This window comes from Gadus morhua, chromosome 19 (genome assembly GCF_902167405.1).
Source record: "Gadus morhua chromosome 19, gadMor3.0, whole genome shotgun sequence".
Classification (NCBI taxonomy): domain Eukaryota; kingdom Metazoa; phylum Chordata; class Actinopteri; order Gadiformes; family Gadidae; genus Gadus; species Gadus morhua.
The window spans coordinates 2,581,529-2,607,500 of record NC_044066.1 but is presented as its reverse complement, the minus strand read 5'-3'; the positions used below and the strand labels follow the sequence as shown (position 1 = coordinate 2,607,500).

At 45.8% G+C, this 25,972-nt stretch overlaps 1 protein-coding gene across 1 annotated transcript in view; it reads right to left on the bottom strand.

Annotated features, from left to right (window-relative positions):
• The window catches only part of ntng2b (netrin g2b), a 52,746-nt gene extending 28,342 nt beyond the window's left edge, over positions 1-24,404 (bottom strand). The window contains exons 1-4 of the mRNA XM_030341403.1: positions 24,354-24,404; positions 23,295-23,482; positions 21,756-22,582; positions 10,898-11,541 (exon numbers count right to left, since the gene is read on the bottom strand). Of these exons, the coding sequence (XP_030197263.1) occupies positions 10,898-11,541; positions 21,756-21,977 (866 nt within the window). The 5' untranslated portion in view covers positions 21,978-22,582; positions 23,295-23,482; positions 24,354-24,404. The remainder of the gene's footprint in view (positions 1-10,897; positions 11,542-21,755; positions 22,583-23,294; positions 23,483-24,353) is intronic.
• Between the last annotated feature and the right edge of the window lie 1,568 nt (positions 24,405-25,972).

The window sequence follows — 25,972 nt, the reverse complement described above, 5'->3', positions numbered from 1 at the left end:
AAGATAGAGAGAGAAAAAAGAACTGAAGGGGAGTGGAAACGATGAGGCGACAGAAACAGAGGGACTGCAGAGGTTTGATTTGATAGTGGGGTTCTTCTTGTGCGGGCCCCCCTGCTGGCCCCCCAAGGTGGTGGTTATCCACTCAGTAGCAATGTTTTTGTTTCACAATGAAAGTATATGGGTGTGTGAGTATGTTAGTGAGAGAGTGTGTGTGTGCGTGTGCGTGTGTGTGTGTGTGTGTGTGTGTGTGTGTGTGTGTGTGTGTGTGTGTGTGTAAGAGATAGAGACAGGGAGTTTGTGTGTATTTGTTTGTGTGTGTTTGCAAGAGGGAGATATAGAGAGAGTGTTTGTGTGTGTGTGTTTGTGCAAGAGGGAGATAGAGAGAGAGATTGTGTGTGTGTGTGTGTGTGTGTGTGTGTGTGTGTGTGTGTGTGTGTGTGTGTGTGTGTGTGTGTGTGTGTGTGTGTGTGTGTGTGTGTGTGAGCCAATGGGCCCTATCTTGCATCCAGCGCAATTGACTTTCTACACTGACGCATGTGCCGTTGCTAGTTTGCAACTGGCGTAGAGCGTTCTTTTCCCTCCAGTGCCACACGTCGGTAAATTAGGTAATGATCTTGCGCCCCAAGGGGCGGTTCGGCAAAAGGAGGAGGCGTGCTCTGGCGCAAACGTTCCCTGGTGCTATTTTGCAGTTTCAGAAAACAATTGCGCCACAAACCAGGAAATACCTGGTTTAAAGTCAGTTGCGCATTGTTCAGATGCTATTTTAAGGGCGCATGCATAAAATTGCTTGTGCACCTCGCGCATACACTTTGCTTCTCTCATCTACCTAGCTGCACATTCTTGGTAGATTATTTGGGAAAGAACAGCTGATACAGCAATAATAAGTTGTACTTTTAAATCAATGCATCTGCAAACACCGTACAGCAAACACATATCGTCGTGCACAAGCCCAAAACTTTTAGGATTGATGAGTATTTGATCGTGAGAAAATATTGTTTTACTGCGAGTGAGTGTTGAAAAGAATGAATGAATGCGGGCGCGCGTGTGTGTGTCCATCTGTTTAAACACACGCAAACTAAACACGTAACGCATAATACAGTCCATGGCAATGTATATTAACGGGGGGACACATGCATATTAGGAACACAAGTCGATAACGATAATGCATACAATACTGGTAAGAAACGATGTTTGTTAATGTATTGCGTATATTATTAAATAGAACCACAGTTACCGCATTCATATGTGTGTTAAGTTTTCTTTGCCAAAATTTATTTGAGGACTCAGTACTTCTGAAGTTGTAGACGAAAACGCTATTCCATGTGTGAATTAGGCCATATTATTTGGCCATAAACTGAGCCATTTGAGGTGGTGGCCATGCATCTGTCTCATCGAAGACTACAAACGCGCTGTGAAAATATCAACTCGTCAGATTTAAATGCGCTCATGGCTCTTAAAGGGGATGGGAGATGGCACTCTCATTGGTTTATTGCACATTACGCCCAAACCACACCTACGGGTAATTAGGCTACTTCAGAGTTCAGACCAACCCTTTTTAGATTTGCGCCGGGCGCAAGAGCCGGTAAAATAGCAACATCGCCATAGAACCGCCAACAAAGCTACTTGCGCTTGGCGCTTCTCACTTGCGTTTCAGAACATTAAAATAGGGCCCAATGCGTGTTTGTGTATCTGTGTGTGGGTGAGTGTGTGGGTGAATGTGTGGGGATGTGTGTAAGTGAGCGAGGGTTCATTAAAATGTGCATGCATGATGGCGTGAGGGTTTATATAGCGTGTGTATAACGGAATATAATTAAATTGTTCAAATCCTGCATTGCGCACGCTCAAACCTACCGCTCTGCGCGTCTCATTTCTCACTAGTTGGTTCAACTTATTTGCAAAACAAGTACACTGTTTTAACCCTGTGCACCCTGTTCAGCCACATATGATTTGTATTTTCCTCCTCTAACTTTGTGACTATGCTGTTTATAATCGTAATAGTTGTCATTGATAGTAAACATCCACCTGTGCTAACAAGGATCTTAAGATAAATACTTTATTCATCCAGCAATTAACATATGAGTCTCCCGCCTCCGAACAGAAGAGCAGAAGGAAGAACGAGCACAACATGATCATCAGAGTTGTTCCTCCACTCACACATTGAGCAGTTAGAGCGTTTGTTCAGGTTGGGTCACACTTCCTTTAGTCACTTCTGTTTCAGTTTATTTCAGGTGGTAGTGAGATACAATCTCCTTAGTCTACATTATTTTACACACCCCTCTTTCTTCTCAGTTTTGACACAGACACAGCGAAGTGTTTATATAAACGCTTCCACAATTTTTCTCAAATGAGAGAATGAATATTTAAAATGCTAAATCGAGCAGCCGGGATCCTAGCACCGGCATGTCCACAGTGTGTACTGTATACTAAGGCCCAATCCCATTTCTACCGCTTACCCCTTCAAAACAAGGGGGAGGGGTAAGGGGAAGGGGTAAGGGGTAGAAATGGGATTGGGCCTAAGACTCTGGTTGGAGGGTGGCAGCCAGGGAGGGATGGCCGAGGCTGGTGTGGTCTTTATCCTGGGGTGGAGCTTGGAACACCCTAGCTAAGATCAGCCAGAGGACAAGGGTTAATATAATTATCCAGCTAAATCCTTGAGACTGAAGGAACATCATTAGTCATTTGAGAGAGAGAGAGAAAGAGAGAGAGGGAGAGAGAGAGAGAGAGAGAGAAAGGGAATGATCTCCCCTCAGCCCCTGGGCCAGGAGAGGAGGAGGTGAGAGGAGGAGGAAGAAGAAGATCAGAGGAGAGGAAGGAGGGAGGGAATATATAGCTTCAAACCACACACCCAGTTAGCTGGACAATTAGCAGCAAGACTGAAACTTGGGGCCTTTTTATTTTCTACTCAAAGTTATATTTAAAGATAGAAATGGTTCACAAAAGCTTTGAGATGTAGGAGTGCACAATTACAGAACATTACGTTCAAATAAGTTTGCTTGGTAATATAATTTGCAATGACCCGCTACCCTCTAAAAGAATTCCCAAAAGTGGTTGGTAATTGTTTGTGTTGTTTTGATTACATTGGGCTAACTTCTTATATAAAATAAACAATATTATTTCTTAACGTCTCGATGTGTACTTCCAGGTGTCTTGGTGATTCAATTATAAAGAATAAATGAATAGAAAAGTAGTTTGACCTTCAAACCTCCACACTGTCCTTCAGTGAGGAACCAACACATGCCGTTTAAATGACATCCACAAATACAACACGGGACTACCTGTCTGTGGCTCCGCCCCCTCTCATCCCTCCTTCCTGTTGATGTGTTGTTTATCCTGGCTGTCTACACCCACAGGGACAGTTCTACTGTAGCACACCCATTGCGGGTTTTGAACACACCTCGTCATATAGTAATACTATGCTAATTAATCTGGCTGACAGAGAACAAACCGTCTTTCCAAGGACACTCTCACTCTCTCTCTCGCTCTCTCTCTCTTGCTCTCTCTCCTTCTCTCTCTCAATCACTCTCTCTGTCACTCTTCTGCGTGCACTCTCTCTCCACCTCATGTTCTCTCACTTTCAATTCCCAGCATGCTTTTCAGCATGAACCCAGCTGGTAGCACCAGGAGAATCCCTCCTCACCCCTCCTCAGCCCTCTTCAGCCCTCCTCTCCCTGCCCAGTGAAGGCTCTACCAGGAGAATCCCTCCTCACCCCTCCTCACCCCTCCTCAGCCCTCCTCTCCCCGCCCAGTGAAGGCTCTACCAGGAGAATCCCTCCTCACCCCTCCTCTCCCCGCCCAGTGAAGGCTCTACCAGGAGCTCTGAAGGTGTTTACAGGAATAGGCTGAAATATTTTGAGTCAAGAGGAGAAGAAGACAGGAGAAAGTCACAATGAGGGTTTTATGAAGAAAATAATTAAAGGAAAGAAACAGAAGTTAATCTACGGCAGCAAAAAGGGGAAAAGTCAAATCAGAAAATTGCTGACTTACGTTTTTTTTTGTCTTCTTCCACCTCCTGTGAGGGGATTATAAACCTCTATTATCAAATCAGTTACAACCGTTGTGTCATAAATCACCGGGTATGAAACCGGCCAACGACACATTCTTCATCGCGTCCCCCTCCCCTCCCATAAGCCCCCCCTCCCAGGTTTCTGCATGCCTTTCGCTTCCGGAGAGATGCTCATGAATGATTTAAAAAGTGATCTGTTTCCAGGCCTAAGCCATCCCAGAGGTAGAGAACAGAGGGGGGCGGGGGAGAGAGGGGGAGGCAGAGTGGGAGGGGCTTCCTCACACATACAGGCGCATTCAAAGGGACAGAGGGGCCATGTGTGTTTCCATGTATAGGTCAAGAAATGAACCCTACTTGTCAAATGTGAACATGTGTTCACAACCCAGATCAGACAATGTAAACGTCATTGTCATGCATGGGCAAAGGTGTGCTGTTCCTGATGAAGTGGGCCAATTACTGGTCAAAGCAATGGGATTGGATGAATACAAGGAAGAGGATGAAGAGCTCTAGACAGAAGCAGGTGGTAGACCGCTCCACAGCAGCCAGGTATAGAATAATATTTACAGAAGCTCACATCATTCATCACAGAATCAGTGGCTCCCCAGCTAGTCTCATGAAACTAGAAGTTAATCCATCATCTCTCTCTCTCTCTCTCTCTCTCTCTCTCTCTCTCTCTCTCTCTCTCTCTCTCTCTCTCTCTCTCTCTCTCTCTCTCTCTCTCTCTCTCTCTCTCTCTCTCTCGCTCTCTCTCTAGCTCTCTCTCTATCCTGATCCCCAGGCTTACATCCCATCCTCTCACCTTCACTCTCAAACGAAAAAGGACACAAAAGAAAACTTTGGCATAATTCAAAATCAGTGTGACAGTTTTCAAAGTCAAAGTCACGCGATACTATGGATAATCAAGACCTTAAAAAAGACCAGAGGCTCAAAGAAGAAAACAACAAAGGAGGGCCAGAGAGAGACAGAGAGAAATAAAGCCAGAGAGAGAAAGAGAGCGGATAGAGAGCCTCTGTTCTACTTCTACAGGAGGAGGGGTAGGAGGAGGAGAAGGAGGAGAAGGTGGAGTAGAAGGAGGGGGAGGAGGAGGAGGGAGGGAGGAGGAGGAGGAGGAGGATGAGGAGGAGAAGGTGGAGTAGGAGGAGGGGGAGGAGGAGGAGGGAGGGAGGAGGAGGAGGAGGAGGAGGAGGAGAAGGTGGAGTAGGAGGAGGGGGAGGAGGAGGAGGGGGGAGGAGGAGGGGGGAGGAGGAGGAGGAGGAGGAGGAGGGAGAGGAGTGTGTTCCTCTTCTGCCCCATCATGCTTGCTCCTTCTTCAGATTGCTTATGTAACATAACAAGTCCTTTTATTGTTTTCCTGGTGATTGCTGCACTCTAGAATAACTGCAACTCTGAAGCAGAAATAAAGTAGTAGTAAATAGCGAATTCTAAGCATTTATAAAGTCTTGTTCCAACATCAATACTCAGTACGCAATTAATAATTAGTAATACATATACATGAGATACTGAGAAAGGGGTTTACAGGATCATCTATGAAGCGTTGAAGATCATGATTTACAAACTATTTATATAATAATTCTTCATAATTTTTTAGAATTAATAAATAATAGGAATTCATGATACATTCAGGTTTACTGCTGGTTTAATTGCCCCTTGGGGATGAATAAAGTGATTTGAATTGAATTGAATCGAATTGAAGTATTTTGTGTGAGCTCATTTAAAATGAGAACTTTAACGTACTACCTATCATTATTTGGAACAGCTTTAATTGTACACACAAGGTATTTTCAGTCTTTTAATGTCATTTATAAATGCTAAGTAAGTCATAGATAGTCCTGACTTTAGATGTCCTCACACAGAAGACTTGACTCATGATCTCTTACCACCTGAATTGATAGGTACAGCCAGTAGCTGTCATTAATAATTGCTAAGTAAGGCATAGATAGTCTTCACTTTAGTTTCTCCTACCTAAACTAATCATGACTTGAGTTTTTATAAAGCATTATTAACAAATTGCAAAAAGATGTCATCATTAACTTGGGCTTTACAAATGATCCTTAAACCATTATCTTATTCATTTATTAATAATTTATAACTGATTATGAATAGCTCCCTAATAGTTATTCATAATAGTAATGCATGAACAATGCATCACAATAGAGGATTTAACTTCTGCTTTACAATAGAAAAGAAGTCACAGTTATTCTAAAGTGCAATCAGAATCCTAATCCAAAAGGCACCCGCTGCAGGCTTTCTGTTCCCTCCGTTTGCTTCCTAAGTCTATTCTGGTCCACTCTAGCAGAGACTGAGAAGAAACATTTAAACCTCTGAGCACATTAGATTTCACAGCAGGGGGCGCGGAGGAAGGAGCGGGGGGAGAAACAGACGTGCACGCACCACACAGACAAACAAGACGCAGGCGTGAACCAACACGCTCCTGTACAACCACCAAAAGGAGGAAGAAGGAGCATTTGCATTTATAGCACTTGCTATTTCGTCGAGCCAACCATAAAACTTAATTACAGGTCAGAACGGCGACATGATGAGGCCTACCAAACAAGATCCTGTCTTTCATTACGGATGTTGTGTTATCCTGCTGATAGAATTCATCTATCAGTTATATTTGTTGAAATTAGGGACCTAACACTAGCATTAAGGGACTTTGCAAAAAGTACCTGGGATAGTCCCTATCCACAACCCACATGTTTGTGTCTTTAGCCATCGGAAAGTTGATTGCTAGTGAAGCCAAGAGTTAAACCAAGTGCTTATCTTCTCCATAATGTTACCTTCCATGGCTGTCCAATGATACCGGAGGAAGGAGTGAAGGGTGACTGAAGCGCCCATGCAGTCCTTGCTCTTCATTCTCACCAACTTTCCAACAGTCTACGTCTTAGTCCCTCTTTTGGCCTCCCGGCTCTGATCCACTTAGGTGGCTCTTCCTGGGCCCCAAAGTCCTGCCTCTATTCCATTATAAAGAGCCAGTCTATAACCTGCAGCTTATTTGATTACACAGGCCCAATCCACGACCTCCCTCCTAATCCATAATACAGACTACAGGCTGCCGTCCACTCTGTAGTCGGACTCCAGCGTCCAGTGAGGATCTGCTGACAGATGGGCGAGCGGCGGGTGGGGATGAGGAGACGGGGGGAGCATGGATGCTTACCAATAGGCCTGAGCCAGCAAATCTAATTCCACTGATGTAAATGATGACAGAGGGTTAACACATCTCTGCCCTTCTCCTCCTCCTCCTCCTCCTCCTCTACTTCTTCTCTTTGATGCTGGGCGATGACTTCCCCGTGGCACATCCATGATATTGAACAAGATGGATTTGAAAAGTGTGGCTCAACCTCCAGAGTGCTCTACTGGGTCCAATTCTTTTTGGACACAAAAAAACCGAAATGTAACTTAAGTTTTGTATGCATGCTGTCTAGGAGCTCATTATAGGCAACCTTGAGGTTTTCTTTGCAGTACAACGAATGTTGTGCTGAATCCTATAATATTCTATCGACCTCACTCTGTCCAACCCGCCCTTCCTCTTCTTCTTCCTGCACCCCCCACCCTGTGCTCGTCAATCCCTTACTCCGTTCCTTGGCTGTCCTCTACCTTGTGCGACCTCGCTCAGCCCATAAAGAGATCTAGTTTGACTTGACTTCAGCACATCCACAAATCTAAACTTACCACCACCCACCCATCGCATCAAACCTCCCTTTCCTGCATTGGCACTTAATGGCCTATCAGGTTACGCATTTATTGATAAAGCAGCACTATTTAGTCCTGACTACCTGGCTTCCCGCACACCTGCTCTGCCAGCTCTTTAGGGCACAGCCAGTCACTCTGACAACGCAGTGTCAGATTAAACACACACAGCCAAAAACAACCTGCTCTCATCCCGGGAAGATGACAAATGGGATCTCAGAGCTTGGATCATATTTTTGTCTTTCTTCTCTGTTCTGTCATTGCGTACTAAACTTAGTCCATTGCCTTGCGTTAACTAAATAATCGTTTATTTTGAGGCGGTTTCTAGCTGGAGGGAGCTGAGGAGCCTGGGGACATATAACCCGGCCAGGAAGCCAGTACCAGCGCTCCCCCCCTTCCTACCGTCGATAGCATCAGCGTATCTTATTACTGTGGTGACCTGCGGTTACACTGCCACTCGCTCTTGATCACATAAAACCCATTTGGCCCCTGCGCCCGCCCATGCGAAGCCCCACGGTTCGAGTGGAATATTCATTATTCAAATTTAAGCATTGGAAATCCCAATATGTTACTAAGGCCAGATGAGATGAGATGAAATAGCTAAGGCCTTTGTCCAAGGAACATAGGGGGGCTAGACTAATCGTCTAGCCCCCCGACCCTCAATCACCCCCCGCCAACCCCCCAAAATCAATTTCCCAGCCGTAAGCTTCAGACACTCCTGATTGTACTGTACTAGCGAGGACCCCCCCCCCCCCCCCACCCCCCCCGGCCCCCGAACATCAGCACCCAATAGTCCTGCAGGTTGCCCAGAATAGCTTATTGATTAGTGATTATGTTACGGAGGTGTGGGGGGCCGGGGTGGGAAGGTGGGTGGGACGGAAGACGGACTGGTCTCAGTCATCGCTGCGGGGCTATATTTGGGTCCCCTCTGATACCAGATCCAGCGCAGTCACACACTGTCACCAGCTGCCACCAGCGGCAGCCACTGCTAGCCTCTAGATAGCATCTAGACAGCATTGAGATAGCACAGGAGGGGAGGAAGTGACACCGGGGTCAAAAAGATAGAAGAGAGGGAAAAAAGCTATTCTGCAAGTAGGGAAATATGAAGAGATTTCTCGAAGGGGTTATGGAGTACACATTTGGTGTGACATCACACTGGGGATGTAAACAGTGAGCTGATAAAGGCTTGTATGTGGCGAGTGCACAAACACTACTCTAAGAAGTCGTGAATCAACTTCAAAATAAAGTAGAATATAGCTGATCATTAAAGTTATCTGAGATTCTGGCATCGCTGTGGACACCGTGGTTTCACCCTTGGGTGGAGGTTGATCTTTCTTTCCCTCTCTCCCTCTCTCTCTCCTTTATCTCTTTCTCTTCTTCTCTCCCTCGCTCCCTCTCTCCATCCCTCTCTCTCGCTCTCTCTCTCTCTTTCTCTATCCCTCTCTCGCCCTGTCTCTTCCTTTTTGTGGTTCCTTCTCTCTCTGATTCCGTGCTGAGCCTAAAAAGTGCCTGTGATCAATACCTGCAGGCCTTCTCCACAGTGCCAGAGGGCTGTATGTGTGTGTGTGTGTGTGTGTGTGTGTGTGTGTGTGTGTGTGTGTGTGTGTGTGTGTGTGTGTGTGTGTGTGTGTGTGTGTGTGTGTGTGTGTGTCAGTTTGTGTGCAAGGGTGTGTTTGTATCTGTATGCACAAATGTGTGTTTGTTTGTGTGTCTCTGGATCTGTTTATGTGTGCAAGTTTTTGTTTGTATCTGTCTATGCTTGAATGTGTGTGTGTGTGTATCTGTTTGTCTGAAAGTGTGTGCTCGTATCTGTTTATGCATGCGTGTAGCTGTGTGTTCCTTTGTGTGCATCTGTTTCTGTGTGTGTGTGTGTGTGTGTGTGTGTGTGTGTGTGTGTGTGTGTGTGTGTGTGTGTGTGTGTGTGTGTGTGTGTGTGTGTGTGTGTGTGTGTGCATGTGTGTGTTTGTTTTTGTGTGTGAGTGTTGAAGGCTAGCTGTTAGCGTGTACGTATGCTGTCTCAGCATCCACTGAGGACCTCATCAAACACCCCCATCCCGGCCTCCCTAACCCCCCCGCCAACCACATACAGACACCCCCCTGCAGCACCTCCTCCTGTGTTAACCACTCACACGCGTCCCGTGCCCCCGCCCCCCTCCAGCACCACACACACATTCTACTCCCTCCCATCTCTTCAGGCCCGACCCTTCTGAACAAGGATGTTAAATACCATTCAAATGTCACCGCGCCGTATTGATTGGAATGATAATTCTGAGAGGTGCGCGCGATAGCCGTGCGATGCTAAGCAGGCTCTGACGGCTCAGGGGCCATCCTTCACTGTCACAGAGTTGCCATGTAAGGGTTCTCCGCCCACACCTCTCCTGGCATGGAGAGTGGCGGTGGTGGGGCTGGCGGGGGGAACGCTTGGACCACCGTGGCTGTGTGTTTGTGTCGTTAATCATCGGGTTAGCAGGCCAATGACAGGCCGAGCAGGAGCCGCGCTGGGAGAGATGGGGTCATTGGAAATGCCCCTCGGATTAAGGTTCGCTTTTATGTGTGTGCGTTATGGTGTGTGTGTATGTGTGTGTGTGTGTGGGGGGGGTTGTGTGTGTGTGTATGCATGAGTGTGTGTGGTTGTTTGCATGAGGGTTTTTGTGGGTGTGTGTGCGTGCGTGTGATTGTGTGCTTGCGTGTTGTGTGTGTGTTAGTTTGTGTGTTTTTGTGTGTGTGTATGTGTGTGTGTGTGTGTGTGAGTGCAGTTACTATAGTTGTCTCTTGATTGTTATACATATCTGACAGCTGCATGAGAGAACAAATAGTGCTATTTAACGTGGAACATGGACAGCCAGCAGTTCTATTTGTGATTTTTTCAGATTAGTGGATGCCCACAGTATATTATTCCCGCTATACAGTAGTTCAATGCAAAGAATGCATACCCTTTTTTTACGTTTTGATCGCTGCCCAGGCTCTGCCTTTGATGGTTCTTCAGAAGAACCATCAAATACACAGATTGAGAAGAACTTCTTCTCAATCTGTCTATTTTCACAATGCATCTACTTATCCTAGATATTGAGGTGGTGAAAACCACACACAGACAGATACACATCATACACTCACTCATTCGTAAATATCTTTAGGGAAAGGGAACCATCAACAAAACCCTCAGGTCATCACACGTCAATCAAGTGAAACGAAGATCCTCCTCACCTTGCTGGTACCTCAATGTTGGAGATGGCGTAGAAGTACTTGAGGAGGTTTTCCCGCTGCACGTAGGTGCCCCCCAGGGCGGGCCTCAGCAGCCTCAGCCTCAGGTTGGTGAAGGTGAAAAAGTCCCTCAGTCCCTTCATGCTCTCCATGCGTGTGTAAAGGTTGTCCATGTTCTGCAGCCGCACCCCCGCGAACACGGCGAAGCGCGAGCGCACCTCAAACGTGACGTTCTTCTCGCTCTTGGAGCCCACCCAACGGGAGTACTGCTCGGTGCAGAGGACCCGTGTGATGTTGGCGGCCGACAGGTCGCGCACCTGCTTGGCTGGCAGGCTGAAGGCGTCCAGGCAGTCGTCGGCGTAGTACTGGAAGGGATGCCAGCTGCGGCCGTAGTCCGTCGACTTTTCCAGCACCATGATGGTGGGCCGGCCGTACTCGAAGGTGATCTGTATGTCGCCGCTGAGCTCCAAGCTCTTGTTCCAGGACAGGGAGATGTTGGCCAGCAGGGGCTCCGGGTAGCGGCTCCAGGTGACCGTCTGCCAGTAGGTGAGTAGCCCTGTGCGCTGCTGGTCCTGCATGAGCTGGGGCGGGTGGGCCAGGTCGGGGTTTGAGGCGTCACACTCGTCACTGCACATGTACGGGTTCTCCTGCAACACAACCAGGGGGAGAGAATCAGCTGGGGACTGATGGGGTTAGCATTGGAAACCAGCAACTTACAGCAGATACAATTTAGAGATGTACACTTGACCTTCTATCTAATATCAAATTGAAATTAGATCAGGAGGTTAGAAGTGGGTTGGGGTTATGGTAAGGGTAAGGGGCTCAAGGGGTGGAGTGGGTTATCTGGCAGCCCAAAGGATTCCAGATGCTGGTTCGACCCGCAGCTCCCACTAGCAAAATGTCAAGGTTTCCCTGAGCAAGACACCAAACCATGACTGCTCCAGAGGGTCTCGCTGACTCCTAACTTGGCTGACACAGCCGTCAATGTATGTGTGTATCAATGGTTAAATGCAAGGCACTAGTTTGAGTACGCTTTGAGTGGCCACTGGTCTAAATAGTGCTGTACGTTTACAAAGGTATACCTTTAAACCTTCAGGGGTTTTCTTTGGGAATATTCAGAAATGGTTTTGTCCCTGCTACTTTTCTAATAAGACACAATTCTTGGAATGAAATTCTAGGAGTGAACAGGAAGATGAGTTGCCTAACTCCTTCCTGTTCTCTAGAGACGCCTGATCCCTCATCTAAATCCTGTTGTGATCTCTGTTTGCCAACATCTCCAGGATGTCTCTCAGACTAGTACTTCAGTGTTTTCCATCTTCCCTAGGAGAACTGCAGCCCCGTTCCCACCTGTCTTCAATCTAGAGAGATTCTGAAGGGACCACATTATATAACCCTGTTTAAAATTAAATTATATACTCTGGGAATTTGAAGTGTATTAGGTTTTGCCTCTGCCAGTAATGGTTTATTAACTTTAACAAAACGTTTTTGTGTACGGCTATCTTTAATGCAGCTCATATTATTTTGACCTTCACCTATTAACTCTCAAATTATCATATATTGAAAGTAATAATCATTAAATAATATGAATAAAGTTTGAAGTGTTTAATAATTTGATTTATAAGCTTCGGTTACAAGTTTGAGGGTTTTCATACTCACTCCCTTTCATCATATTCTCACATCCTTTTCTTTCATTTAGTTATAATGATTTCTTCATATCATCTTTGAGTGGTATCAGTAACAACATGAAGGTTTGTCTGATTTTGAGAACAAGCCAGTCCTATATCCGATCACATTAGGGATAAAAACAACAACAAACAAACAACTTTGATGAGCGGGAAGGTGGCCTAGAAAATGCAGCTTCAATTCCCCTGATCTGCTCGAACACTTTTATTCCAGACACTTCTCTTGGTGGCATCATGGCAGCCTGTGCTTCTGTCAGTTAACCTTGTACTCTAATCAGCCTGAGGAGGAGAAGAGAATCATAACAAAAAAAGGTCTTCTGGGAGGAATCACACAACATGAATTTAAAAGTGTCACACATAATTTAAAAATAAAAATTGCTTGGCTTTTGCATGTTTGAGTTCAGTGTTTTTCAACCTGTGGTATGCGCAACACTGGTGGTATGTGCTGGTACTGCATATGGGATTTCTTTCTTGAAAAATACAAATTGACAGTAACTGTCATATTTTCTAAATTAATGTTTTCCATTGATGTTTTTTAATAATTTATGTTTTCTAAATAAGACATTGTTGCTGACTTTATCTTTTCACTGTTTGCCTCCATTGCAGAAATAATTGTGAATAAAGGGGCTGCTGGTGTATTTATCTGTTTGCATATGAGATGGTACGCAAAAGGTCTGACAACACCCAAAGTCAAATGTTGGGAACCCATGTTTTCCTTATGCTTGCAGAGTTTTTTTGTAATGTTATGTGCAAGATATTATACTACAGATTTCTGTTCAAATGTATGACTTCAATAGTCAATTTAACTATTAAAAAAACAGCGGCAAATACATTTTGAATTATGCTGCACATTTATAGAGTACTTTTGCAAAATGTCTCTTATCCTCAGATATATCAAGCACAGGCTGACAATCTGTACACCTATGCTAAAAGCCTATGCTGCTAAAACACTTTATTTACTCTTACAGACAAGAAATGCTCCTGACAGTATTACTGTATAAATCTGTCACAATAGCAAAGAGAGGACATTTGTAAGTAAATACTACGATGAACAAAATGATGACGCAGAGAAAATATACTGTATCTGAATTAAATAATACTAGCATCATGTACATTGTAGATAATGCAGGCATACATCATGTATCTCTTGGCTGAATTAAATCCCTGTTTCTATGTCTTGGGTCTGAGAAGCAATATTATGCAGACGGTGGTTTTGTTTGTATAAAGTCATTGGACTGCGCCGTGGAGAGCAAGCAGTCACTCACGGCCACTCGCTGCCCCAATAACAAAGAGCAGAAGTAACAATCCTGCCAGGGTGAGATTATAAATCATCTGATTTATAGCGTGACACCAGGGGCGGGGGAAAAAACTCCAAACACAAGCTAAACACTGAGGTGGTGCTGAGGAAGGCTGTAGGACACTGAGGTACATCGCAGGGAGCCCGTCTACCCATGTCATAAGGGATACAGTATCATTCTTCTGTGGAATCACAATGTCTCTTTTCCGCTGCCTTGACGGACTCTACGGTCAGTATCTCTAACTCTCTCTCCCTACTTCTCCGAACCTCGTTTTCTCCCCCTCTCTCTTTTATCGGGTCCGAATAGACACGAGCGGGCCTTGTTGTTCCTCGTCTGAGATAAGGTAATTATCTTTATAATGACTTCCTAAGCACATACACAACAGAACTGGAGGAGGTTACGACATGTTAGAGAGAGAGAGACAGAGAGAGAGACAGAGAGAGAGACAGAGAGAGAGACAGAGAGACAGTGATCGTTGTTGGAGCAGAAATGCATCACTACGTTACGGCAACGGTGTTCCTCTCAAATGTTAAGCCTCAACGTCAGGTTCACGAGGTCTGCAGACTGACACAGATTGTGTAGCGTTTGTCATCAAAGTGCGGGGGGTGGGTTTATAGAAAACAGCAGCTGTACGGTGGACCTGCTATGCTTCTTTTGTGTCCTCCATTAGTGTAGCAGCAGATGACCTCGGAAGTTAACACACACAGGAGTGGATAAGTAAGGCCTTGTTCCCCGCATGACCCTCCTCCACCTACAAATCCTGTTGAAAATGATCCCGGTGTCATGCTGTCCCAGATACAGCACTTCATATAGATTAGCCCTCACACCGTGTGTGTGGTTGAATGAGAGGGAGTACGCCCGGCCATGCCCCCTGAGTGTTCACGTGTGAACGCACAGGAATTAATTGTGTATCTCGATAGGAAAATGCTAAGTTCATAGTATAGACTTAGTACCCACACACAGGCACACAGTTCTGTTTTGTTTTTGACAATATCAATAAAGTACAGTTTAAATCTCTGAGCTGAGTGGATGATGGCAGAAGCCTCTCTGTACCCCCATGTTGCGAGCAGATAGGGTGATGAACACGCTCTGCTTCATCAATGGGATTCTTGCATTCCAGGTCAGCTTAAGCCCTGTGTATTACCCTTATCCTCTGCTGTGTCCAGACAATACTTTGCCTTGTCCCCCAGACATACACACACACACACACACACACACACACACACACACACACACACACACACACACACACACACACACACACACACACACACACACACACACACACACACACACACACACACACACACACTCACGCACACACAGCCTGGCCAAATGCTTGAAGCAGGTGGCCAGCACGACTAAGCCCCTACAGCAATCATCCTTACTAGGATCCTATCTCCACGACAACAACAACAACAACAACAGCCCAAATGCCAAGGGACCTCCTAACATCTTCAGAGATAACTCTTGATTGTTCTGATAAAGCAGCGTAGTAACAGATTCAAAGATAACTCTTGATTATTAAAACAACGTAGTAACAGAATCAATAGGTGACCATGATGTCATTCTCCAGACCACATTGCATTGTTTTATTCTGATAAAACAACTTGGTAACAGATTCAATAGGTGACCCTGTGATCAGTCTCCAGACCATATGCATTGTTTTGTTTCTCACACGCTTGGGCTGTGGCTAACGAGGAAGCTTCTCCTGATTGGATCTTGTGAGCGGATGCTGTCTGACTTGTGTGCATTTGCGGGGGGACTCCTTCCCCTCAGCTGGTATGGGTGGTGGTCGCTGTACCTGTTCCTGTTCCTGCCCTAACCTGTCCCGGGCCCCAGCTGTCCCGGGCCCAGGTGTACCATCACTAATCTGTACCAGCCCTAACCTGTACCGGGCCCCAGCCGTACCAGCCCTAACCTGTACCAGCCCTAACCTGTACCAGCCCTAACCCGTACCAGCCCTAACCCGTACCAGCCTTAACCTTTACCAGCCCTAACCTGTACCAGCCTTAACCTGTACCAGCCCTAACCGGTTTCAGCCCTAACCTGTACCAGCCGTAAACTGTTCCAGGCCTCGGCTGAACCAGGCCTCAGCCCTTTGGTGTTCGTATGAAGTAGAGATCGAAGGAACACCTGACAAACAACCTCTGTTACATTTACATTTTACATTTACATTGAGGGCATTTAGCAGACGCTTTTATCCAAAGCGACTTACAAGAGACTTACATCCATACACACATTCACGGTGGAGTCAACCATGCAGGGCGACAGCCAGCTCGTCACGAGCAGTCAGGGGGAGGTGTCTTGCTCAGGGTCACCTCGACACTCAGATAGGAAGAGCCGGGGATCGAACTAGCAACCTTCCTGGTTACCAGCCAACCCGATCTACCTCCTGAGCTAAGCCGTCCCCTGTTTCAACAAACCATGAACATATGTGGTTGTCCTGAGCAACTAGATAGCTGAGTTCCTTGGTGAGGGCATTATCTTGTGTTTCAGTGATGCATGCGGGCCGGTGTATTCCAGTGTTAGGGAGTGTATTTCTTCACTTGATGCAATGATGAATTCAGCAGACGACATGTTACTAGTCAACACGTTGACAGTTAAGAGTTGGTCACACAATCTCTTTCACTAACGTGTGGATCCTATTCTCTTATGGGTGGGTAAACGTTGATATCAATTCTGGTATACAGTACCGTTCAAAAGTTTGGGGTCACTTACAAATGTCATTCCAGCTATGCTGGCTGGAAACGGCTGATTTTAAATGGGATATCTACATAGGTGTACAGAGGCTCATTTCCAGCAACCATCACTACAGTGTTCTAATGGTACATAGTTTAGCTAATCGTGTTAAAAGGCTAATCGATGATTAAAAAACCCTTGTGCAATTATGTTAGCACAGCTGAAAACCGTTGAATAAAAGTGTGACTTTTCACTGAAAACATGAAATCGTCTTTGAACGGTATAGTATGTGAGAATTTTAAAAAAAATATGAAATGTCATCATGTAGAAGTCTTTAATCCTTTGAATTATGAGGCTTCTTGGTTGCTAATATGTAGAGGCCTCTTAGTATCTACCCCCCCCACTACTCAGTGGAACATCCCTCCTGTCTTCGATTGACTTATGAAGGTGTCCAGGTTATAGTACCGGCAAGGGGAATAAGGCTTGAGATCCAAAGTCAGAGAACACAATTTATTTTTGTTTTGTTGAAACATCAAATTAAATGACCTTCCCAATAAAGATAAACCACAGAGGGCTAGGAGAATGCAATATTGCTTTTCTACTTAGAATCTTTGATTTTGTAGTTTTTTTTTGGTGGTACATGTGTCTGTGTCTCCATGCACCTAGTACATCAGGCTTATGATTCTATAGCACACAATGTAGCCTCAACAAGAGCCAGTCTATAGAAGTGTCTTCAACAAATAATGCATGTGTGTGAACACGCACATGCGCACACACACACACACACACACACACACACACACACACACACACACACACACACACACACACACACACACACACACACACACACACACACACACACACACACACACACACACACACACACACACACACACGTGGGCACACACAGGACCAGCGGATGTGTTTAGTGAGTGTGTGTCTGCAGGCTGATTCCACCTTAAGGCTGTCTGGTATCGTGTGGCCAATCCGTCTTAGTATCACCTCAGCCTGGGATAAGTCTCACTTATAACCAGCCTCTCCCTTCTGCCAACACATCCCAACACCATCGCTTTCAGCTCCGCCTGCCAAGGTATGACATCACCATCACCCCCCCTCCTCCTCTCCTCTATCCGCCTCAAACTGCACCTCCCCCTCCACCACACCCATACCTTCCTCCCTCCCCTCCTGGATCTCATTATCACTCAAACCCCTCAGTCTAAATATCATTTTTCTCTCTGGCTCATACTAGTACTGTCCGTTAATGATGCCCAGTGCTCTCTCTCTCTCTCTCTCTCTCTCTCTCTCTCTCTCTCTCTCTCTCTCTCTCTCTCTCTCTCTCTCTCTCTCTCTCTCTCTCTCTCTCTCTCTCTCTCTCTCTCTCTCTCTCTCTCTCTCTCTCTCTCTCTCTCTCTCTCTCTCTCTCTCTCTCTCTCTCTCTCTCTCCCACCCCCTAGCTGGGCACCATCAGAGCAGCGTCTGCCTGGACTTCACTCCTTCAGGGTGGTGGTTGGTGCGTGGTGATGTCCCTCCGTCCGACCCCCTCTGGGTAGGGCGAAGGGCCCTGACCAGGCGGGGCCAGTTGGGGCTGGTGGAGGGGCGGGGCCGCGTGGCTATAGGCCCAGTTTGGTCTGATCCACTGATCTACACTCCACCAGCTGCCATCTTCCTCCCGTTCCTCTTCCGCTGCTGTATGACTCCCTCTTTTGCGCTCTCTCTCTCTCTCTCTCTCGCTCTCTCTCATGTCTATTTTTAGATCTGGCTGATTTCTACCTTCTAAAATGGGCATATCTGTTGTGGAACAGGAAGGTGCCTTTTTGTTTTTTTCGTTGTTGTTGTTGCACACTGAGACACACACCGACAGTTCGTGCAGATCTCCCTACTGTACTTTGTTCTCCATTACAGCAGTTCCTTTGTGTGGTTCTTTTATTAAACACACATGTATGCATGTTTGGGAGTCCCGTATGTAAATAACTGTCTATCCTCAAGCAGAGACTGATTGCTTTCATTAAAAGGAACACACAGCACACAGTGCAGCGATACATTACCATATGGTAATAAAGAAAGGGCTTTTGTGAATGCGGCATTCCTGTACAAACAGGGTGTGTACTACTTTGCAACACTGGTCTGATTTCATCTTTCTGCTTAGCTAAGCTGGGATGCTTCTTACCCTTCCCTGATCATTAGCTATCCCTCTCCACAACACACACACACACACACACACACACACACACACACACACACACACACACACACACACACACACACACACACACACACACACACACACACGCAAACACACACACACACACACACACACACACATACGCACACACACACATACACACAATCCCTTCCTGACTCTCTCCCTCTTCCCAAACCCTATTCTCTCTATCAATCTCAACCCGTTTTCTAGTCGGTTACATAGAGTTTCAGTACATGAGAAGAGGGAGAATAAAACAGAAGAAAGATCTTGCTACCCAACTCCATATGCTTTCTAAGAGGACCAGTGACTGTAGCCTCATCCTAAAAGTCGAGCATGAGGGCCCGTCGTGTTCCAATACGTTGGCATGTTTGGCGGTGTAACAGAATGCCGCATTCCCCAGCAGCCAGAGAGATAAAGGGTGTGGAAGAAGGACAATGTGGAGAGACCCCCAACCCTTAAAAGCAGGGTGTTGGGTTCAAACAAGTGGGAACCAATGCAGAAATCAAAATCACAAATTACTGCCTTTTTCCGTCTGTATCATTCGTAACATACTGATGTATTCATATAAGTGAGGGAGGGGAAGAGAAACTATTCTGCATCTAGCGCAATGTGTCTCCAGACTTATTAAGGATGAACAGCTCTGCGCATCGGGTAATGCAGTCTTTTTCTATTTTCTTTTATGACATGTGGGAATGCTAAATGGGTGAATCCACACCGGTGAAATGTGGAACCGACTTTTCCCTGCTGTAGCGCAGTTAAAAAAAACTACGGAGATGGCAGGAGGCAACGAAGAAAGACTCTGAGTACGATCTGTATACTAATCACATCAGCCAACGCAGCCTAGCAGGTGATTCCAGGATAAAGAAGGAGACAATAGCGTGGTGACACCGTGAGGGAACGCATGCAGAGGGGATCAGGGATTCATCTGCTCAAAGTAAAAACATTTTCTATGCATTAAAGATTGCACTATCGCATAAATAATTATGGTCGCTTGCAGGAAAACATTGGTTCAGAAATGCAAATGATTAGTTAAATTATAATTATATTATATGATATTATAATGATTTCCTGTTGTCTGGGTTTAGTCTTTTTTCTTTTTCTATAACGTGCTAGGGTCAGCTTTTAATAACCCCCCCCCCCCCCCCCCCCCCCCCCCCCACCTTGCTGGTCCCAGTAGTCCTCTGTGATCCATCCCCCCCCCCCCCCCCAGACACCGAGCGTCCACAGGCAGAGATGCAACCATCTGCGGTGAGGACGTATGCTGTCCGACGCAAAAGTGCTGACTAAGGTCCATCCCCCTCCCCCCCCCCCCATCCATTGGTTTAGCAGCACCAGTCAGGATCCAGCCAATGAGAGAGAGAGTCGCCGGACCAACAACCCTGGTAAGGAAGCCCATTAAGGACCCATCAATATTTCATCGTTGCTCGCTCAGGAACATAGTTCTGGAAGTTTCCAGGCCGGGACCATTAGAGGCCAGACGTCAATACGTTATGGCAGCAGGCGACTTTCTTCAGACCCCACCCACCATCCACCCCCTCACCTCTCCTCCAGTGAATACATTGAAGAGGCTTCCTTCAAACGGCGCTGGTTTCCGCTACTTCTACATTAAACAAATCATTAACCATTAGTTAGCCAAGCACAACAACATCCGCTCCTCCTCCTCCGCCTCCTCCTGTCGTCGCCTGCGGGCGGTTATTTGTCTGAATGAGTTAGGCCTATAACCTGATGGGGGGAGGGTGTATCGTACGGTCCTGGGTCGGGGGTGTGTGGGCAACGTTGTGGTTGGTTAAGGTTGACGATTGGGTTTAAAAAAGATAACAACCCCAAATGATATTGTGAAATACAACCAAGCATGTGACAAGTACTTATATCAAAGGTAATGTCTTTATTCAAATGTAAATCCTTAATATCATTCAATGATGCTCCCCTATCTCTCTCTCTCTCTATTAGCCCTAAATCACTTTTATGTATATTTTTGCGTTATAAAGACACTTCCTCAACTAATATTAACAAACAAAGCCAACAAAATAGAACCCGGACCTTAAGAGCATTATTAAATATTTCTGTTTGACAAATTGAATAAAAATATAACCTTTGCAATAAGCTCTTTTAATACGCATCAAAGTAGCCTTATTTGGGTTTTATGTTTATACTTAGTTTTTTTTTGTTCAATATGTGAGCTGCCCTATAGACTGAGGTTTATTAAATCGGGCATGAGGAGAGGACCTTCCCTCCCTCTTCCTCTCCGAGCCAGTGTCCTTGAACCTAAACACTACATGTTGTTTTATTAAATTAAATATGACTGAAATACAATTTCCTCCTGTTTGATTTGGGGGCTCTGTCAAACCACACCAAACTTCATAAGAACCGGCCAACTCTATACTAAAAATCCTCTGTGGCCAGAACTCTCCATAGGAGGTCAAAGGCATTCTTCATTTCACAGGTTTACTGGCGTCCTCTATTTTGAAAAAGAGGTCGCATTGCAGTATCTTAGTCACTAGTAATTCTAGGCTTCAACTGGCTGGTTAAAATCTGCACTAATTTCTATGATAAAAGGATACCAGAATTCAATATTGCTTCAGGCAAATTCTCTCTGACAAATTAATATTTTATGTGGTTGATTTTGTGTGGATAAACTAGTTAGATCCCCGGCTCCTCCTAGTGTCGAGGTGTCCCTGAGCAAGACACCTCACCCTGACTGTTCCTGACGAGCTGTCTGTCGCCCTGCGTGGTCGACTCCGCCGGCGCTGAGTGAATGTGTACGGACCACTGTAAGTCGCTTTGGATAATAGAATCAGCTAAATGCCTGTGATGTAAAATGTAAATGCTAATGTAAACCTCTGGAGTCTACGACTACAGTAGCCTGAAGAAAGGCAATTGTAGTCCAAGAAAATACCGTTGAAAGACATCAAGAATAAACGGTCAGTGTTTGCATGCAGTCATCAAAATAAAACCAGGCGTCTTAAATATGAATGATGTGGCATGTTACTGACCAGTGTGCAGAAGCGCTCGGGCGGGTTTCCGCACGTTATCCCCGGCGGGTCCACTTTGATGCGCATGTGGTCCTTCATGGAGGCGGTCTTGGGCTGGCAGGCGTAGTGCTCCCACACAGAGCCATCGTCCGTGCTCAGCAGGGACTTGCACAGCTCGTACTGGCCCAGCGCTAAGGCCACGCAGTGCAGCAGCAGCAGGGCGACGCGGGTCCAGGGGGGCATGGCGGGGCCGGCGGGGGGGCCAGAGTACGAGCAGGCGGACTTGGGTTCGGGGGGCCGTAGAGGGCGGGACGGGCCACGGTTCTCAGGAGCAAGGTGAAGCGCATGGAATTCTGCATGCGGTGTGGATCTTCATCAAGGAGCCGGCGAGCCTCTCTGGTCTCAGCGCCTCATCACTGCCCTCTGGGTCTTACTGGGGTGAACTGGTGGGACGGAATGGGGCACCCCCCAAAGGCTTACACACTCCTCTAATATAAGAAAGAACAAGGCTGTTGTTGTGGGGGAAGACTATATTTACAGTTTCCCAAGGACACAACTCATTTTTGCACTGGGGCTAATTAGTAGAATCTGAGGAACGGAGGGTGTAGAGGTGTAAAGCGCTCTGCACTTGCATCAACTTGCAACTCTGCATCAACTTTCACCATACTGACGCAGGGTACGGGGCAGCACAGTCTATCGCAGCGGTTAACAAAAACAAGGTCTCAGAGATTGCCTTCCCACAAGGAGGTGTAGACCGAGGTGATGGTCCGGTTGGCTGAATGGGAGGGTACGAAAGCGTAAGGTATATCCATTGGACGTAACACCCAGGGCAAGTTTTGTTGATTGTCCTAGAGAGAGAAAAAGAGTTTGAACATATGAAGTTAAAAATAGAGAGGGAGCAATGTTTTCTGAAATTCATCTTCAAACCTGTGTTCTGATGCACTGTTTATTGAATCTATGGCTAAACCATGTCAAATTAAATCAAATGTATTGAAATTGAAAACTTTCACGTTTTCTCCATTTTGCCCTAAACCCTGCGGGTCGTAAGTGAAAACGCAGAAAACTGCAATTTGGTAGAGTTCAATGAATTTCATCACGTCTATAAAGTGTATATTGTTATATAAAAACAGGGAGTAGCCTATGTTTGAAGCACGTGCTCCAGACGGTCCCGCACAGAGTTGTGATCTGCGCTTGAGCTCAACTGCTGTATGTGATAAAATGTCTATAGACACGTCCCTCGCCTAAGCAATTCACACACCTAAGCTAACATTTCTATAGGTATGTATCTCCCCTTTAACTTTAATTAACACACTGTCTGTAGTTGTCATCGTTAGCCTCGGACCACCGTAGGGGTGTGTCGGCGCAGAGCAGCTGGTATGATGTTCGTGTGTGTCAGTATAATACCCGTGTGGTAACTTGGGGTTTGACTTAAAGTTATCCAAATATGTCGTTAAACCAGAGAGTTCTCCGCACTGTCACTTCTACGGGATGTTATGTTAGCCGTTCTGTTGCTAATCCTCTGTTGTTGTGAGCTTGTTGATGAGAGATAAGGCTACTTACTGTCTGCGGTGGAGGTAACGACAGTTAGTTTGTTCGTCCTCAGCGTCTCCACTCGTAACGGTTCAGCATGGCCGTCATCACTGTACTCCCGCTTATCTGATGGCAGAGCCGCTTGTTTTTTGCCTTCTGTCGTTTACTTTTTTATGACACGGAGGAGAACGGCGGCCAGGTAGATCGATGTCCTCGATCTGCAGCGATGAGGAGAGATGAACCTCACGGCTTAAAGGAGTATCAAAAGTAAAATGACGGACTTTGAGGAAGGCTCGTGCCCGCCCTTCTCCTACTTTACAAGCCCGGGTTTACCCTGATGCTCAAGGGCAGAGGGAAAAAAGGTTTATGGAAAATCTCCATCCTCTCACACTCTCTCTCTCTCTCTCTCTCTCTCTCTCTCTCTCTCTCTCTCTCTCTCTCTCTCTCTCTCTCTCTCTCTCTCTCTCTCTCTCTCCCTCCCTCCCTCTCCCTCTCCCTCTCCCTCTCCCTCTCTCTCTCTCTCTCTCTCTCTCTCTCTCTCTCTCCCCCCCCTTTTCGCCTTCGCTCCCTCTCTCTCTCTCCTCCGTTAATGCCCAAGCTAAATCCTTTACCATCACTTTCAATCACTATCTGAGCTTTTATCTACTAGCTCGCTGCTGCCTGAACCGGCTGGTGCAACTTCCTCTCCGCTCTTGCTGTCTCGGATCCTCTCTCTCTCTCTCTCTCTCTCTCTCTCTCTCTCTCTCTCTCTCTCTCTCTCTCTCTCTCTCTCTCTCTCTCTCTCTCTCTCTCTCGCACACACTCACTCTCTCATACTCTCTCTCTCCTACACGGTACCAAAGTGTCCCCAGTTTGGGCCGATCTGCTGCTCCGTTTAAAGGACCAGCGGAACCGGACCCTGACTATTGCTCAGTCACACCGTATCGTCCCGTAATACGATACAAATATTAATCACAACTGGGATGCGTTTTAATATTTGGTTGTAATAAAAGAATAAAAGCGTTAGCCTACTTGAAAACAGAGCTATGAAATAACTTCGAAAAACGCAATCCACTCCAATATCAAACTTTTCCTCCACCATCGTATTACCCATGTTGTGGCTCGGCGTTGTGTTCCGTCCTGCCTCCGTCGGTGACACTGAGCGCATAGAGCTCGAGCGCTGCCCCCCCCCCCCCCCCCCCCCCCCTTCTCCCCCCTCTCCCCCCTCTCCCCCCTCTCCCTCCCCTCCCACATGAGCGCACACAGTCACGCAAACTGCTCCGCTAATCTACACAGCTCCACAATTGATCGCGGTAACTAACACATTTCTAACAAGTGTCTTTCAGATGTGGTACGTAGATAGCTAAATAGATATAGATATAGATATAGATATAGATATAGATAGAATGAACGATGGATGGATTGATTGATGGAGAGAGAGAGAGCGCGAGAGAGAGAGGGAGAGAGAGAGATACATAGAGAGAGAGAGAGAGAGAGAGAGAGAGAGAGAGAGAGAGAGAGAGAGAGAGAGAGAGAGAGAGAGAGAGAGAGAGAGAGAGAGAGAGAGAGATATAAACAGATAGATAGATAGATAGATAGATAGATAGATAGATAGATAGATAGATAGATAGATAGATACATGCATGCATGCATACATACATACATACATACATACATACATACATACATACATACATACATACATACATACATACATACATACATGCATGCATGCATGCATGCATACATACATACATACATACATACATACATACATACATACATACATACATACATACATACATACATACATACATACATACATACATACATACATACTTACATACATACATAGATAATACTAGAGATAGATAGATAGATAGATAGATAGATAGATAGATAGATAGATAGATAGATAGATAGATAGATAGATAGATAGATAGATAGATAGATAGATAGGTAGATAGGTAGGTAGGTAGGTAGGTAGGTAGGTAGGTAGGTAGGTAGGTAGGTAGGTAGATACATACATACATACATACATACATACATACATACATACATACATACATACATACATACATACATACATACATACATACATACATACATACATACATACATACATACATACATACATACTTACATACATAGATAATACTAGAGATAGATAGATAGATAGATAGATAGATAGATAGATAGATAGATAGATAGATAGATAGATAGATAGATAGATAGATGGATGGATGGATGGATGGATGGATGGATGGATGGATGGATGGATGGATGGATGGATGGATGGATGGATGGATGGATGGATGGATGGATGGATGGATGGATGGATGGATGGATGGATGGATGGATGGATGGATAGAGATATTATACAAATAATAGCACTATGTTATGAATGTGCACGGCTAACAGTTCACCAGAGTGGATCGATAGGTTGTCCTTGGCCTGCCTTCTCTCTTTTCACATCTTTGATATGAATATTAACCCCTGTCATGCCACAGAGGTGGACCAGTGCTCTCCTCCTGGCCGTACCAAACCAGCCATCCCTTCACCGGCTCTCTGCGCTGAGCAGCATTCAAACAGATAAGGGCCTCTTGATGTCCATTATTCTTTATGGCACTGCAAGCACAGCATAGGGGCCCGCAAAAGTGATACTGAAATTAAGTTGAAGAGGAAAAATAAACTGCATGTCATTTATCACAGTCTGAAAATGTGTGTGC